The 15190-nt window shown below is 48.5% G+C and overlaps 3 protein-coding genes and 1 long non-coding RNA gene across 4 annotated transcripts; 3 read left to right on the forward strand and 1 right to left on the reverse strand.

Moving 5' to 3' along the window:
- The first annotated feature begins 484 nt into the window (after positions 1-484).
- On the forward strand, positions 485-1618 carry LOC120700291 (transcription factor MYB10-like). The gene has a single exon (XM_039984521.1). It carries the CDS (start codon positions 497-499, stop codon positions 1391-1393), a length of 897 nt encoding a protein of 298 aa, XP_039840455.1. The 5' UTR covers positions 485-496; the 3' UTR covers positions 1394-1618.
- Positions 1619-4940: 3322 nt separating this feature from the next.
- On the forward strand, positions 4941-9151 carry LOC120700294 (sucrose transport protein SUT2). Its single transcript, XM_039984524.1, has 5 exons — positions 4941-5520; positions 6788-7518; positions 7596-7659; positions 7730-7773; positions 8683-9151. The coding sequence occupies exons 1-5, from the start codon at positions 5037-5039 to the stop codon at positions 8851-8853; spliced, it is 1494 nt and encodes a 497-aa protein (XP_039840458.1). The 5' UTR covers positions 4941-5036; the 3' UTR covers positions 8854-9151.
- Positions 9152-9217: 66 nt separating this feature from the next.
- LOC120700295 lies at positions 9218-10628 on the reverse strand. The gene has a single exon (XM_039984525.1). The coding sequence runs from the start codon at positions 10440-10442 to the stop codon at positions 9336-9338; it is 1107 nt and encodes a 368-aa protein (XP_039840459.1). The 5' UTR covers positions 10443-10628; the 3' UTR covers positions 9218-9335.
- A 3431-nt stretch (positions 10629-14059) lies between these two features.
- LOC120700296 lies at positions 14060-14845 on the forward strand. Its single transcript, XR_005685879.1, has 2 exons — positions 14060-14528; positions 14640-14845. It is a non-coding gene; the product is annotated as an uncharacterized LOC120700296 (long non-coding RNA).
- The last annotated feature ends 345 nt before the right edge of the window (positions 14846-15190 follow it).

A 15190-nucleotide genomic window follows, 5' to 3' on the forward strand; every position in this document is an offset into this window, starting at 1 on the left:
TGCATGGCTACCCGTCCACGTCTGCGAATCCCAGCTGTACGTGTACGTATATACGTACGTGTAGCACGTATGTCCAAAGTTCGTTGCGTCTCGCTCTTGATGCATGCAATGCAAACTCGTACAAGGTAAGTTAAGGATGGATCCATTCCATCCAACAAACAAAGTGAAAATAAAGCGCATAATGCAACCATGGAACGGAACAAACTCACACATGCACCATGACATGGCATCACCCGCACGCATTGCATGCAGCATGTATGTACAAACCAAACCAACCAACTAGCTAGCTGCTGCTAGCTTGATCCATCGATCGATTGCATTATATTTGCGCGCACGTAACACACTACATATACGGTCGGTGGTGATCGAATTGAACGTGCAGTTTCATTCGATCTGCACAAGCAGCTAAGGGATGACGACGATGGACATGGAGGCCGGGCGGCGGCCGGAGGATGAAGAAGCAGCTACTGATGATCAGCCGCCGACGAGCAGCAGGATGACGATGATGATGAAGAAGGGGTCGTGGAGCCCCGAGGAGGACAGCCTGCTGACCAGCCTCGTGGAGCAGCACGGCCCCCACCGCTGGAGCCTCATCAGCGCCGCCATCCCCGGCCGCTCCGGCAAGTCCTGCCGCCTCCGCTGGTGCAACCAGCTCAGCCCCGACGTGCACCACCGCCCCTTCACGCCGCGCGAGGACGCGCTCATCCTCGCCGCCCACGCCCGCTACGGCAACAAGTGGGCCACCATCGCGCGCCTCCTCCCGGGCCGCACCGACAACTCCATCAAGAACCACTGGAACTCCAACCTGCGCAGGTGCAGGCGCCGGGCGGCGGCGGCAGCAGCGGCGGCGGCCGCATCAACCTCCTCCCGCGGCGGCGGCGGTGGTGCTGCTGCCGCCGCAGGCCCCCACCAGCCGCCGCGCCGCATCAACCACCTGCTGCAACAGCAATCTGCTGATGATCATCAGCAACGACAGTGCCTGCTGATGGGACGATTAGGGCCCAATCCCAACAGCAACACTCTGCTGCTGCATGGGAGTGGGACTCCTCCTCCTGCTGATGAGCCGCAGCCGCCCACATCTCTAACCCTGAGCCTGGGCCTACCGCTGCCACCAGCAGATCCAGAAGCCGCTGCTGCTGATGAGGTTCCCAAGCAGCAGCAGGCACCAGAGCCGCCAGCAGGCATGATGAAAATGAAAGCTGCAGATCAAGACCTGCTGCGGCAGCCATCGATATCGCCCCCCCTGCCGCTGCCTCATCATCAGGAAGGAAACGCGCAGCTCATAGCGGCAGTGCGCCAGATGGTGAGGGAGGAGGTGCAGCGCCACACAGGGCAGCTCGCATGCTCACTTATGGCAGCTGCAGCATGGGCAAAGCAGCCACACCACCGTTAGTTGATCGATCGATCGATTAGCCATCTATTTACTTTATACTATATATTTTCCTTGTATTTACTTTCATGCATGCCGCATGAGTTTGTTAGTTTGCCAAACTCAGACAGCTACCATATACTGTTGTTTGGCTTATGTATTGTTTTCCCTTGTGCATTTAATTTAATTTATTGTATTCAATTTCCTTTTGTATGGTTTTAATTTGTTTATATCTGTATATACATATATAGTCCCTTCCGATCCCTTATTGCGCATGTGTGGGAGGAAATGAGATTGTAGAGCTCAGTACATGATCCAAATTGTGCAAAAATGCTGACAAGAGATTCAAATTGTATTGTGAATTCCATATTACCTTGATCAACCTGCTTCATTATTTATTGTTTTCTTCCTAATGCTCTATAATTCTATTATTCATCATCTTTTCTCTCTCCGCCATCCCGGGCGACCCCTGCCGTTGAGCGTTGTCGCCGCCCCCGCCGTCGCTTACCACCCCCTCCGCCGAGTGTCGTCCCGCCGTCATCGCGAGTTGTTGTTCCATCCCTCGTGTCGGTGCCCCTCCCTCCCTTCGCTAGCCGGCGTCGCTGCCCCTCCTCATCCGGCAAGGGCCGCCGATAGCCCTCCTCCGGTGAGGCAGAGGCAACTCATAGACAAGGGTCTTGTTTGGTGATGCTAGATTTCTAGCACGCACAAATCCCGAAAAAAGAATCTCGCATGCATGAAGCACTAAATGAAGTCAATTTGCAAAACTTTTTTAGGGATGAGTGTAACTTTTGACGACGAATCTAATAATGGTAATTAATCGATAATTAGCTACAGTTATGCTACAGTAACCATCCTCTAATCGCGCGGTCAAAGGCCTCATTAGATTCTTCAGAATCACTAGCGCGGGGTTCCAAAATTGATTTTGTAAACTGACTTTGTTTGACACTATAATTAATGGTCAAAGTTTGTACTATTCATATGGTGCTAGAATTCTAGCATGAACCAAACAGGCCCAAGGCGGGGGATGGAGAAGAGTCACTGACGTGTGGGGTCGGATCCTTTTGTTGAGTATGGAAAGTCGAGATTTGGAAAGGCTGTTGCTTGCCCCCACCTTTTGAGAATCTTTTTATTTTTACCTAGTCTTTTACCTCTCCATTTAACTAGGAATTTTATCTAGTCTGTTGGAGTTGCTTTACTCCAATTTGGGGTTGTGAGGAGGTGTGATACCTGCAGTCATCCAAGAAATTCTACGTACATATATCTTGTCAGATCAGGTGACTAATTTCCCCATCAAATATCTGGGATTGCCACTGTAATTTCGACAAGAGTGCTCACCAAGGCTGATACCAGACTGGCCTGTCATAAATTTCAACTTGGAATGAAGGGCTTGGCCCTTCTAATGATGACAAAAACTGGTGACTTCAGTCGATCAAGTCGGTTATGTCGCTAATGAGAAAATTCTTATGTCCTGGGTATGTATTTCCTATCCAACAATGACCCAGTTTGACTTCACGAGAAGTAAGTGAGAGTTGCATTCTTTTGTAGATGGGTCCATCTGAGACAAACGTTATTAGATAGATGCCCAAGCAACGTGCGTGGCAACTAAGATGCAAATTAAATCTGTGAGTGAGGATTTGTGAGATTTATTTAAAAAAAGGATTTGTGAGATTGCGCGCATTGGAAATATATATATAATAATCTTAGAATAAAAAGAAACAAGAGAAGGTAGCTAGCAAGCATGCCGTCAGATTGAGACGGGCAAAGCAGCGGACGGAGGGAGGGGGGGCGGTCCTATTCATCTTCCTGCAGAAACACGTGGAATCGCACGAGCCCACTACAGCCCAGCGTCGGCCCACTGGACACACCAGCGTGCACGCACAGCACAAGTCACGCTGACGATCGTCTGTTGTAGCAGAGGCTCCAGCCATGTACTTTGATTTTCTGTTTATACTTCGTTTTGTTTTTCCACAGCTTCAAATAACAGATTCAACATTATTGTCATAACTAGATCAACATTTAAAAAAACTAATTCAACATTTATAAAAAAATATTGAAACAACTTATTATAAATGTTGAGGTAATATATTAAAAATATTGAACTAGTATATTGAAATGTTGAATTTAAAATTAAAATTTAAGATAATATGTTGGATCTTATTTTGTTGCATTAATTCTAAAGAATACTATGGTTCAAATAGATTTAAAATTGGATGCATGGTTTAAGAGAAAACGTCATTTGAAACTTGAATTTGTTTACCATCCCACACACCCTCCTGTTGGGTCGCGACACGTGTCTCCAACCTGTTGCCCTACGAGCCTGCTCTGCATGCCTGGCGCACCTACCATCAGATATCATCTCAGCCATTCAATAACATTGCACGCATCTCGAAGAAGTATTAATAAAAATTTACTGGAAGATGTATAGGAATCATGTGGAGGGAGGGGGAGCAGCTGTCCCGTCGTGGGCCTAATTGCACGAGTGGCGGGGTTTGGGCTCGATTTGGTTGCCAAATGAATATTAGAGGATGAAATTTTGCAGGGTCTTGATCCTTTCAGGCCTTGCAAGTTTTTTTTTTGTTTGAAAAACCAGGTCTTGCAAGTTGGGAACAAGCACATAATAAAGGCACTAGATACAGATACGGAGTGGGAATATTAGCGAGTTTCGAGGCAGAGGTATTTTATTCATGCTAATATGCCTTCATATTTATATTTATTTTTACTTTCTTATGCAATTACACCTATTTGTGGGTGCACACCATATATATATTCAGTCTATTCATGTCCATCTCAAGATGGGTTCTAGGTAAAATACGGTCGTAACTATTTTTATCGCTACTTTTTGGGAACTCTATTGACAAATAAAAATGGTAAAGTTGCAATGAGGATACGGATAGAAGGAAATAAAGAGAATATATAGAGATTCATTAAGTGCAATGTATATAAAGTGTATAAGATTTTTTTTAAATAATATAATAGTTGCTTAACCGTAGTCACGCACAGGTATAATATGTAGAGAGCGACGGGGGATGGATTCCGTAATTGAAAAGTGTGGGGAAAGACACGGAGGCGCGAGACGTGGAGTGGGCGGGTGGGCCCGCGTGACAGCGGTTGGCGTGGCATCTAGCGAAGAAAAAGGAGGCCAGGCCAGGCCCCCGCTCTTCGGTTTCGTTTTCTCCTCGTCGAATTCAGGCCGTGTTTAGGTCGCGCAAATTTTTTTTCGACGGAAGCTTGCTAATTTAAAGTATGAAATGAAGCTTATTTACAAAACTTTTTACATAGATGAGTTGTAAATCGCGAGACAAATCTAATGATGTTAATTAATTCATAATTGATTTATAATTAGCATATAGTTACTGTAGCATCACCGTTGCAAATTATGGATTAAGTAGGCTCACTAGATTCGTCTCGCGATTTACAGTCCATTCATGTAAAAAGTTTTATAAATAGACTTCATTTAATATTCTATACATGTGTCAAAATATTTAATGTGACATTTTTTTTTTGTATTTAGGAGGGTTTACGGGTAAAAATCTAAACAGGCAGCGCCTTGCCTTGAATTATTATACCTGCTCTGCTGCTCCTCCCCCTGCTCTCCTGTATCCCGACGGCCTCCTTTCCCCCACCCACCCAGACCCCCCCCCCCTCCCCGGCCGGTGGCGGCGCCATGCCGCCGCGCACGGCGGCTGCGGCGCCCCCCGCGCGCAAGGTGCCCCTCCGCAAGCTGCTCCGCGCGGCGTCTGTGGCGTGCGGGGTGCAGTTCGGCTGGGCGCTGCAGCTGTCGCTGCTCACCCCCTACGTGCAGGAGCTCGGCATCCCGCACGCCTTCGCCAGCCTCGTCTGGCTCTGCGGCCCGCTCTCCGGCCTCCTCGTCCAGCCCCTCGTCGGCCACCTCTCCGACCGCATCGCCCCGGCCGCCTCCCCGCTAGGCCGCCGCAGGCCCTTCATCGCCGCGGGGGCCGCCTCAATCGCCGCGGCTGTCCTCACAGTCGGATTCTCCGCCGACCTCGGCCGCATCTTCGGCGACGACATCACCCCGGGGAGCACGCGCCTCGGGGCCATCTGCGTCTACCTCGTCGGATTCTGGCTGCTCGATGTCGGCAACAACGCCACGCAGGGGCCCTGCAGGGCCTTCCTCGCGGACCTCACCGGTCGGTTCTAGTATTCCTTGCTTGCTTCATTGCTTCATTGCTTGCTTGCTGCTGCTGCTGCTGGATACCATACCAAGCAATTTGCCGGATCGCGAGGGGCCAAGCCAAAAACGGCCTCGCCCCCGATATTTTCCTTCTCTCCACGGCTGGCTGCGGCCCCCTTTATTATTAATAATCAATCAAATACTCCTAACTCATGATCAAAAACAGGGTCGCTTTCCCCTTTGGCCCCCCAGACCACACAGATTCTTTGCTCCGATGCGACTGCCTAGTGCCTACCTCCTCTTCATTTCTCCGGCCCTGCTTACTCTTTCTTTTTTGCCTTGCCAGCTGGACCATCGTTAGATTAGCATCAAGTTTTTTTTTCAGGAACGATTAGCATCAAGTTTTTTTTTCAGGAACGATTAGCATGAAGTTTAGCAGGACTCGACAACGAACAACTAATCCGTTTTCTTTCAATAACTATATATATATATATATATAATTTAGGTGAAGTTAGTATAAGTGTACATATGTCACCACCAATTGTTGTTGCCCCCCCCCAGGGGCGGAGACAGGGGGGCGGACAGGGGCCTGGCCCCCCATGGTCCCCAAATTTACATTAGAAATTTAAATTTTATTAAATTTTTATATAAATTTGTATGGTTGCCCCCCCCTAATAATGAAAAAATCAACTTCCTGGCTCCGCCCCTGCCCCCCCCCTTCTCTCCTTGTATATGCCATGCCAAGGGATCAATGAGTGTGGGGGAGGCCAAGGAATCGCTTTCGTATTCAGGCACCCAGGCAGGGCCTACACAGCGAGAGATATTCAATTCAAGTGTTACAGCATCATTATTGTTGCAAGTTTGGAATCATAGGACGGTCCGCATCTTTTGCCGGCATACAAGTATTTAAGGGCCTTCGTTAATAATTGCAAGGCTCAGAATGGTTTTTGGCCCTGTGGCTGTGGGCTGCTATCAGCTTTTATGCAAAGAAGAGGCAACATCTGATTCATCGTTACTCTGTGGTAGTAACATCTGTGCTCGTGGTGATAGGATAATTTTTCAGGGTCCTTTTTTATTTTTTTTGTAAAAAAATTATTATTTAAAGTAAGTAAACAGTTTTTTAGCCCATAGCCAATCTGTGAGCTTTTCAGTTTCCTAGTTCTGTTCTGAGATTGCACGCACCTTAAATTGTTAGTATTTCTCCGCTATTGCTCATAATATCTTGTTAGTTTTTCTCCTGTCATAACTTGGAAATGACTCCCTTATAACCCTTCATATGGCAGAGAACGACCCAAGGAGGACTCGGATTGCTAATGCATACTTTTCACTCTTCATGGCCCTGGGAAACATACTTGGATATGCCACCGGAGCATACAGTGGCTGGTATTGGATATTTCCTTTCACTGTTACACCATCCTGCAGCATCAGTTGTGCCAACCTCAAGTCTGCCTTCCTTCTTGACATTATTATTCTGGTGATTACAACCTACATTACTGTAGCATCAGTGCAAGAGCCGCAAACTTTTGGAGGTGATGAAGCAGAACATCCAGGTACCGAACAGGAAACTTTCCTCTGGGAGCTTTTTGGGTCATTCAGATACTTCACGCTACCAGTTTGGATGGTCTTAATTGTCACTGCCCTTACGTGGATTGGATGGTTTCCTTTTATCCTCTTTGATACTGATTGGATGGGCCGAGAGATCTACCGAGGAAGCCCAGAAAACCCAGGAGAGACCCAAAGATACCATGATGGTGTGAGAATGGGTTCTTTTGGTCTAATGCTCAACTCTGTCCTTCTTGGATTCACCTCTGTTGTACTAGAAAAGTTATGTAGGAAGTGGGGAGCTGGACTAGTATGGGGTGTCTCCAATATACTGATGGCGTTATGCTTTGTGGCTATGCTTGTTATAACATATGTCGCAAAGAACATGGATTATCCTCCCGATGGAGTACCTCCAACTGGCATTGTCATTGCTTCTGTGGTGGTTTTTACAATTTTAGGAGCACCCCTGGCGGTGAGTAACATATGTCCACTTCCAGCTCACTTGTATGTTGTTCGTGTTGTGTATTTAATGTTTTATCTTGTTCGCAGATTACATACAGTATACCATATGCAATGGCTGCTAGTCGTGTTGAAAATCTGGGTCTTGGCCAAGGTATTTCCATTTTGAGTACGCATTATTGTCATGATTTCATTTTTGAAAATTTATCTTTTTTCCCTTGCAGGTCTAGCGATGGGCATTCTAAATTTAGCTATCGTCATACCACAGGTAATTACCTTTCTTAATGTTTTTTTTCCTGGCTTTGGTTCAGTACCATGCATATTTGGAGTTCATTGCAACTATGAACAGATAATGGATCCAAGTAATCCTACCCAATAATATTTGCACTAAGTGATAGTTGGTTCCAGAACCCAATTTTAAAAATGGTCTATATTCTTAACATCTTAAAGGCAATAACATATGGTTTGAACTTCAGGTTCAAATGATGTTACTTGTCTTGTAGTGTAAAATTATAGATAGACCAGATTTGATCTTCAGTTAATTGTAACACATGGCAACATGAGGCAAAGAACAAGAACCCCACGGCGATGACTCACTGTATCGTTGAATAATATAGAAGCGGTGGTGTTGCAGTGGCTTTATCAACGCAACTGGATTCCCTATAGGAGAAACTTTCACGAATAGTCTATGAATTTGGATCATAATGCAACAAGCTGCACCTAGAGTGAAATTCCCTTATGTAGTAGAAATCATATGAGCCATCATTAATCAACCATGCGCCACCAAAGTCAGGAATAATCAATGCGTGAGATGATCTTAGTCTTTTCCAGAAGCTCCACATGAAGCCAAACTGAGGAAACAATTGGCAGGTCTGAAACCCAACATAACAAACCAGACCGACATATCAAATTCTTTGAATAATCCACAATCCAAGCAAAAACTCAATATGTGCAACTGACCTCTAATTTGAGTGAAAGACTGTGGTCTGCATTTGGTCCAAATCAAGCCCTGGGAAAAAAAACTTGTTCCACACGGATGTTTTGCATGAGCTGCTAAACTGCGTTTATGGCAAAAGGACACTAGCATGTTATTTCCCAGAGTTGAAGCTCAATTAGAGTCTGGATAAGATGGTGATGCAACTTTTGAGGGCATGGCTGACACTGGCGCCTCCTGCAGGTTATTGTGTCACTTGGTAGTGGGCCATGGGATCAACTGTTTGGCGGTGGGAATGCGCCGGCTTTTGCGGTGGCAGCCGGTGCATCATTCATCGGTGGGCTGGTGGCTATTCTTGGGCTTCCACGAGCTCGCATTGCATCATCGAGGAGGAGAGGCGGGACACACCGATAAGGTGCTTAGTACCTACCTACATAATGTGTATGCTGTGGAAGTGTTGCAACCTGCGACAATTCTTTGCGGGGAAATTTATGGGGTTTTGGAGAAGAGCAGGAATTAAGCTCTTGAATGATGTCCTTTTCCTTTCCTTTTTGGTGGTTTGCCCTGTTGAGCTATTTTTGCCCTTATTTGTCTACGATCCATCATCATTTGTTGTCTGTAATTTATGTATGTATGTGTATGTATGTACGTCTGTCATCTGTAGAGAGACAGCAGGTTAATTAATGAATAAAAGTTACAGGAGTTACTTTTAGTACTGGCAGCAAGATCTTTATTCTGCAGGTTGACATATCTATATGTATGTATGTAAATGTGTATGTAGTAGAGCCTGAGAATTACTGGAGATGCTACCATTCATCTTGTATAGTGCTACATACTACATACAATACAAATAGGAGGAGGATCATGTTGATTGGCCATCATCTGCATCTGCCCCGCTAGCTGATGTCCAGTTCCAGTTCCAGTTGCAGTTGCAGCGGCACGCCTGGTGTGGGGTGGAGGACCTGCACCTGGGGAAGCGCCTCCGACAGCAGGGCCTCGAAGGACTGCGTCGTCCCCTGTTTGGAGAGCACGGCGGCCAGGAGCCCGCCGGCGTCCACGTCGCCGTTGCTCATGGGCACCACGTACCTGGCTCGCAGCAGCCTGGCCAGGTCGACGGCGTCCTCCTGCCCGGAGACGAGGGTGAAGTTGGCGGGGAGGAGCTGCTTCACCACCGGCGTGACCACCACGTCCGCCCGCAGCCGCTTCGTCTCCAGGAACGACCTGTCGTACACGCAGTGGGGCTCCAAGTAGAGGAGGCCATGGCCCTCGTGGTCGGCGTCGGCGGTCGTCGTCATGAGTAGAAGGATGTAGCCGTTCTCGGGGCGCTGCCACGGCGGCCCCAGCACGGGGCCGGCGGTGGCCAGCACCCGGACCTGCTGGTCGCCGACGGCGGCGGACTGGCCGGGCTCGAGGTAGGTGACGCGGCGGAACGGCGTGGGCAGGGAGGCGAGGACTGGGCGCGCGTTGGGCGTGGTCACCACCGGCAGGTCCGGCGCCCTGGCGGACAGCTGCGTCAGGGTGCGGACGTGGCAGTGGTCGTCCAGGCTCTGCGTGATGAGCAGCAGGTCCGGCTCCAAGATGAGGAGGTCGTCCACCCCGAGGGCCTTCACGCTGGGGTTCCTCTTGGCGCCGTCGAACAGCCATGGCGCGCCGAAGTCGAGGTTGCCGACGACGAGGGGGTCCGCCAGGATGCGCAGAGGTCGGCCTGCTTCTTGCGGCTGCACTTCCCACACCCAGCTGTTGATCTCCAGGTACGTCAGCTTCAGCGCCACTTTCCTCCTCGTCTTGCCGCCCTTGCCCTTGCCCTTGCCTCTGATGGTGGCGGCGGCGGCGGATGCGGATTGCTCCTCCGACGACGCGGACCTGCTACTACTGCCGGCTGCTGCGACAATTGATCTGCTACGCCTGCTCCAAACCGGAGTGGACTGGCGATGGCAAGGAGAAGAAGCAGCAGCAGCGACTGGCGCAGTGAGCAGCCGCAGCCGGCCGGCCATGGCAATCATCGCCGGTGAGTGGTGGAGGGGGACTCCAAACTAGGCGTACACCCACCACCACCAGAAAATAAAGCTGTTGGCACAATGCAAACGCTGCAACAAGTGGTTGCCGCGGCCCGTCTGCTTTTTGCAATGCGCCTCACGCTGGCCACTTTCAGACTCGTGGGCCCTGCAGGTTCCAGGCATCCGATTTCGGCGACAAATGGAATCATGCACGTTTAAATGGGAGGATACTGGCTCATTAATGCCTCCAATCCAACCAGTTAAGTTGTTTGAGGCTTAGATTCCAAATTTTTTCAGCACTACAATAACTTCGATCGTTTAACAACTAATTAGAAGTATTAAATGTGAATAATTGACAAAATTCATTCCATAACCCCCGGTTGTAATTGCGAGACGAATCTTTTAAATCTAATTGGACCATGATTAGACAATGTCGTGCTACAATAAACAATCCCTAATGACGAATTAATTAGGCTTAATAGATTCGTCTCGTGATTTCTCGTCCATCTGTGTAGTTAGTTTTATAATTAGATCATATTCAGTCCTTCTAATCTTCGTTTGAAAATTGCTACTGTAAATTTCATCCAAAATTTTACAGCATCTAAACACACCCTAGGTCGAATTTGAGAGGAGTTGTGTGGTCGTGTTGGCTAGTTGTGATGTTTTTGTTGGTTGTTATGGTGCCCAGTCTAAGTGTTTTTTTATTCAAACATACCTGTATTAATGATAGAAGATGCCGTACCGGACGCGTACAAATACAGGTACAGACACGTGGGATACAGAGAGTAGCTGTTTCAACCTTTTTATAGAAAGGCTCCAAAGCAAAAGAAAAATTACATTGTGGTCCCAGGAGCCTATGCAGACCGAGTCTTCCAAATTTCGTCGCCGGCGGCCACCCCTGGAAGCCCATCGCTGCCATCCCCAGGACAAACAGAGCTCTATTGCCACAGGGCGTTGAAGAGCTGCAAAAGACACCCGCCCCCACGGATGAGTTGAAGCCGTCGCTAGTATTCCATCGGCCGGGGCGCACCCCGAGCTTCGTTGACCTTGGATCTAGACTCGCCAACAACGACGAAAGCCGCCGCGGGATGGTCGAGCCTGCTCCACTCTCCTATCTTCCACAAGACCCAGAGCTACCTCCCCATCCCCAAAAGAAAAGGCCAACATACCTATCTCATGTCAGGGCCGACAAGTCGCCAGCAAGCACCTCCTGTACACGAGCTCCACGGCGGGCGCACCACCTCCACGAGCTCGCCGATGATGTCAGAAAGAAGCACCATCGGGGTGAGGGAGAGGACTTATTCCACCTCAGCGTTGCCGCCGTCGCCTTTGCCTCGCCGCCGCCGCTGCTCGGAAACCTAACCCTAGATGTACTAGGACCTAAAGCCTTCCGACCACCGCCAACTGGCGAGTCTAGCTGTCTCCACCTCCTCCTGATGGCACTCAGGCCGTCGAAGGCAGAGGAGACCGCCGTCTCCGTTGGCAGCGACCGAGCCGCCTTTTCCTCCTCCCCCCTCTCTCAACTGTAGCTGCACGAGAGAGTTCGAGAGAGGAAACGAAGTGTCTGACCTGAGGCAAATTTTCCCCAATCTAGGTGTTGGTAATATAAACAGCAGCTCTCCTACTTTGTTCGTTTCAAAAAAAAAGTCAAAAAAAGCTGGAAAAATAGCAAAAACTTGTGCTATAGCTGATGGACGACACATAAAAAGGGATCGATCGAGGGGTGCTCAGCTGGAAATGGCCAAGATCTCAAGAAACAACAATAAGTGTCACTAACAAGATCTCAAGAAACAACAATAAGTGTCACTAACATATGTAATCATTTTAAATTGGAGGAAACGACTAATTGATGGTGAGAATGGTCGTGGACAAAAATGCCTAACAAACGTGTGCTAGAGTTCATAGAAAGCAAAAAATAGGCTGACAAGCTAAGTGCCCTGCACAAAACATCTAGTTCTGTGAGAACACCTATAAACATCACCAACATATGTAAATCATGTTAAAACTTAAAAAAAAAGAACTGCTCATGTACGCGGCTCTAGGCGAAAACAGTAGCCGAAAATAGGGAGACAGGTGCCACCACAAAAATGGCCAGGTTGTGCGGAAATGACTATAAGCATCACCAACATATGGAGCCATGTTCAGACGGTAGGAAAAGATACATGAACGGCTGAAAACGGCTCCAGGTGAAAACGGCAAAAAAAAACAAATGTTATATAGCTCACGGGAAGAAAAAAAGCTGTCGGGAGCCCGACACAAAATTAACCAGTTTTGTAAAAATAGCTATAAATGTCAACAACTTATGAAATCATTTGCAAACAGGAGGACACGGATGGTGAAACTGCCCTAGATGAAATCATCAAAGAAACGTGTGCTATAGCATATATACAGGAGGCTAAAGTGTCGATGGATATGCGAGGCTGGAAATGCCCATATTCTATAGAAATGGTTATAAGCATCACTAATATATGGAATCATCTTCAAATGGAAGGAAACGGCTCATTAACGAGTGAAGATACGGTCGTTGACGAAAACGGCCAAAAAGCGTGAGCTAGCTCACATTAGGTAAAAAAAAAGGGGGAGATGGACGCTCGGAATGAAAATGATGAAGTTATGTGGAAATGGCCGTAAGCGCCACAAACATATTCAAACAAGAGGAAATGGTTCATGAACAAGAGAAAATAGTTGTGGGTGAAAACGGCCATGAAACATGAGTTGTAGCTCACGGGAGGAAAAACAGGCCGACGGGTTGGCCAAGTTCTATGGAAGTAGATATAGGTGTCACCGAGAACGTTCAATTAATGGGAGGAAACAGCTCATGAACGAGTCCAAATAGCCTCGAGTGAAAACGGTAGAGAAACGTGAGCTGCAGCTCACAGTAGGCAAATAACGGCCGAGCTTGAGCCCGATATGAAAAGTTCTATGAAAATGGCTATAAACGTTACTCACGCATTGAATCATGTTCAAATGGGAGACAAGGTTGAAGACCAGATGAAAATGGCAATAGGCAAAAACAGGCAAGAAACGTGAGCAGGTCACGGAACCTAAGAATGAACTGCCGAGTGCTCGGCACAAAAACAACTAAATTTCGTAGAAGCAGTTGTAACCGTCACCATCATGTGAAATCATGTTCAAACTCGAGGAAATGGCTCATGAATGGGTCAAAATGGCCTTATGCCAAAACGGTAAACAAACATGTGATGTAGCACTCGGGCTGCTGTGTTTGCTAATGCTCAAGAAGCCGGGTGCCTAGCACCAAAAAGACCGAGTTCTGTGAAAATTTGTCTATAAACACCACAAACATATGTGTCGGCGCCAAGGGAACGGGTCCTTCTATCCTGTTGGGGGAATGACCCAACCCATGTTGTAAATGGGCCTCATGTGATGGCCCAAGAGTCTATTTGTAAATATTATATTTGTCAAGGGATCAAGAGCAAATTGTCACCTCCTCCCCTCCTCTATATATATATATATATATAATAGCTCTATTGAGTACAGTATGGAATACCTTATTCCATACTCGAGCCCAAACCCGCCCGCACGACCGCACCCGACTCGGACCCGCGCTCGGCGCGCCTCCCCCGACCCCATCTGGTTTTTCTCCCCTTCGCTGGTTTCCCTCACACGTCCGGTTCCTTTTTCCATCGCCACCTCCTAATAGATCGTGGGACGATTCGGTTTCCGACTCGGCCTCCCGCCGGCGACCCGCCCGTGCCGCACCGGCCAGCTGCAGACGTCCGAGCCGGGCTTCTGGTCTCCCCTCGCGCCGCCCCGGCGAGCTACAGCCTGAGGTACACCCCCCCCACCCAGCGCCTGCTCCCCCGGCGAGGCGACCCTCCCGTGCCGCACCGGCCAGCTGCAGACGTCCGAGCCGGGCTCCTGGTCTCCCCCTCGCGCCGCCCGGCGAGGCCCTGCGCCGCCGGCTCCCGTGCTGCCCCGGCTGCCTACCCCCACGCCAGATCCCGCTCGCCTCTCCTACCAATTTTTCTCCACTCCCTCGAGCTCATTTCCGGTCAGCAGGTTTTCCTCTTCCAAATCCAATCTCGCCTGGATTGGAGACGCATTCGCGGCGTCGAAGATCGGGGGCGCTAGGTTCGTATCTCTAACCCTGTGCTTGCTTCCAATTTCGTCGGCAGATCGACTGCCGAGGTGGGTCCCCAGGACTCTAATCGCACTTCTGGTGTTGTTCATTGGCGACAGCAGGTTCCTATCATTTTCCTTTTGTGGTGGATTTGATCGGATAGATGAGATGTGATTCTGCCCTGCAGCGCAAGGCGAGCTGTATTTTTTTTCACATTGATTTTTTATTTTGTCTAATTTCCGGGGAGGATCTGATGATTTGTGAAGGTGGTGCGCAAAGTTGGTTGTAGATTGTTGCAATTGCTTTGTAGCATGCTTTTTTTCCCGTTCCCCCCTTGATCCTGAAAGTCTGACCTTTTTTCATATTCAATTTCGTTATCCAGGATGGATTCTCGAAGAAGATTAGTGCATATGATGCCTATTAATTTGAGGAGAGTGATCTTTGAGAGCTCGCAGGAGGTGTTTGCGGTTCCCCTCCGTTCAGAACAGGGAGGGTCGATTGGAGGTGACTGTGGCGGAACCACCCAAAACTATTGGGCCCGGGTGCACTGATCTTCGTTGCTAAGCAACTCTGACCCAATCTGGCACTCACCGGCAGTTCCTCGAGTGAAGACTCGATAAAAGCCACGCTATTCCAGGATCAGCAGACAACACTCACACGAAGGTGAGCCCAG

This window comes from Panicum virgatum, chromosome 3K (assembly GCF_016808335.1).
Source record: "Panicum virgatum strain AP13 chromosome 3K, P.virgatum_v5, whole genome shotgun sequence".
NCBI lineage: Eukaryota > Viridiplantae > Streptophyta > Magnoliopsida > Poales > Poaceae > Panicum > Panicum virgatum.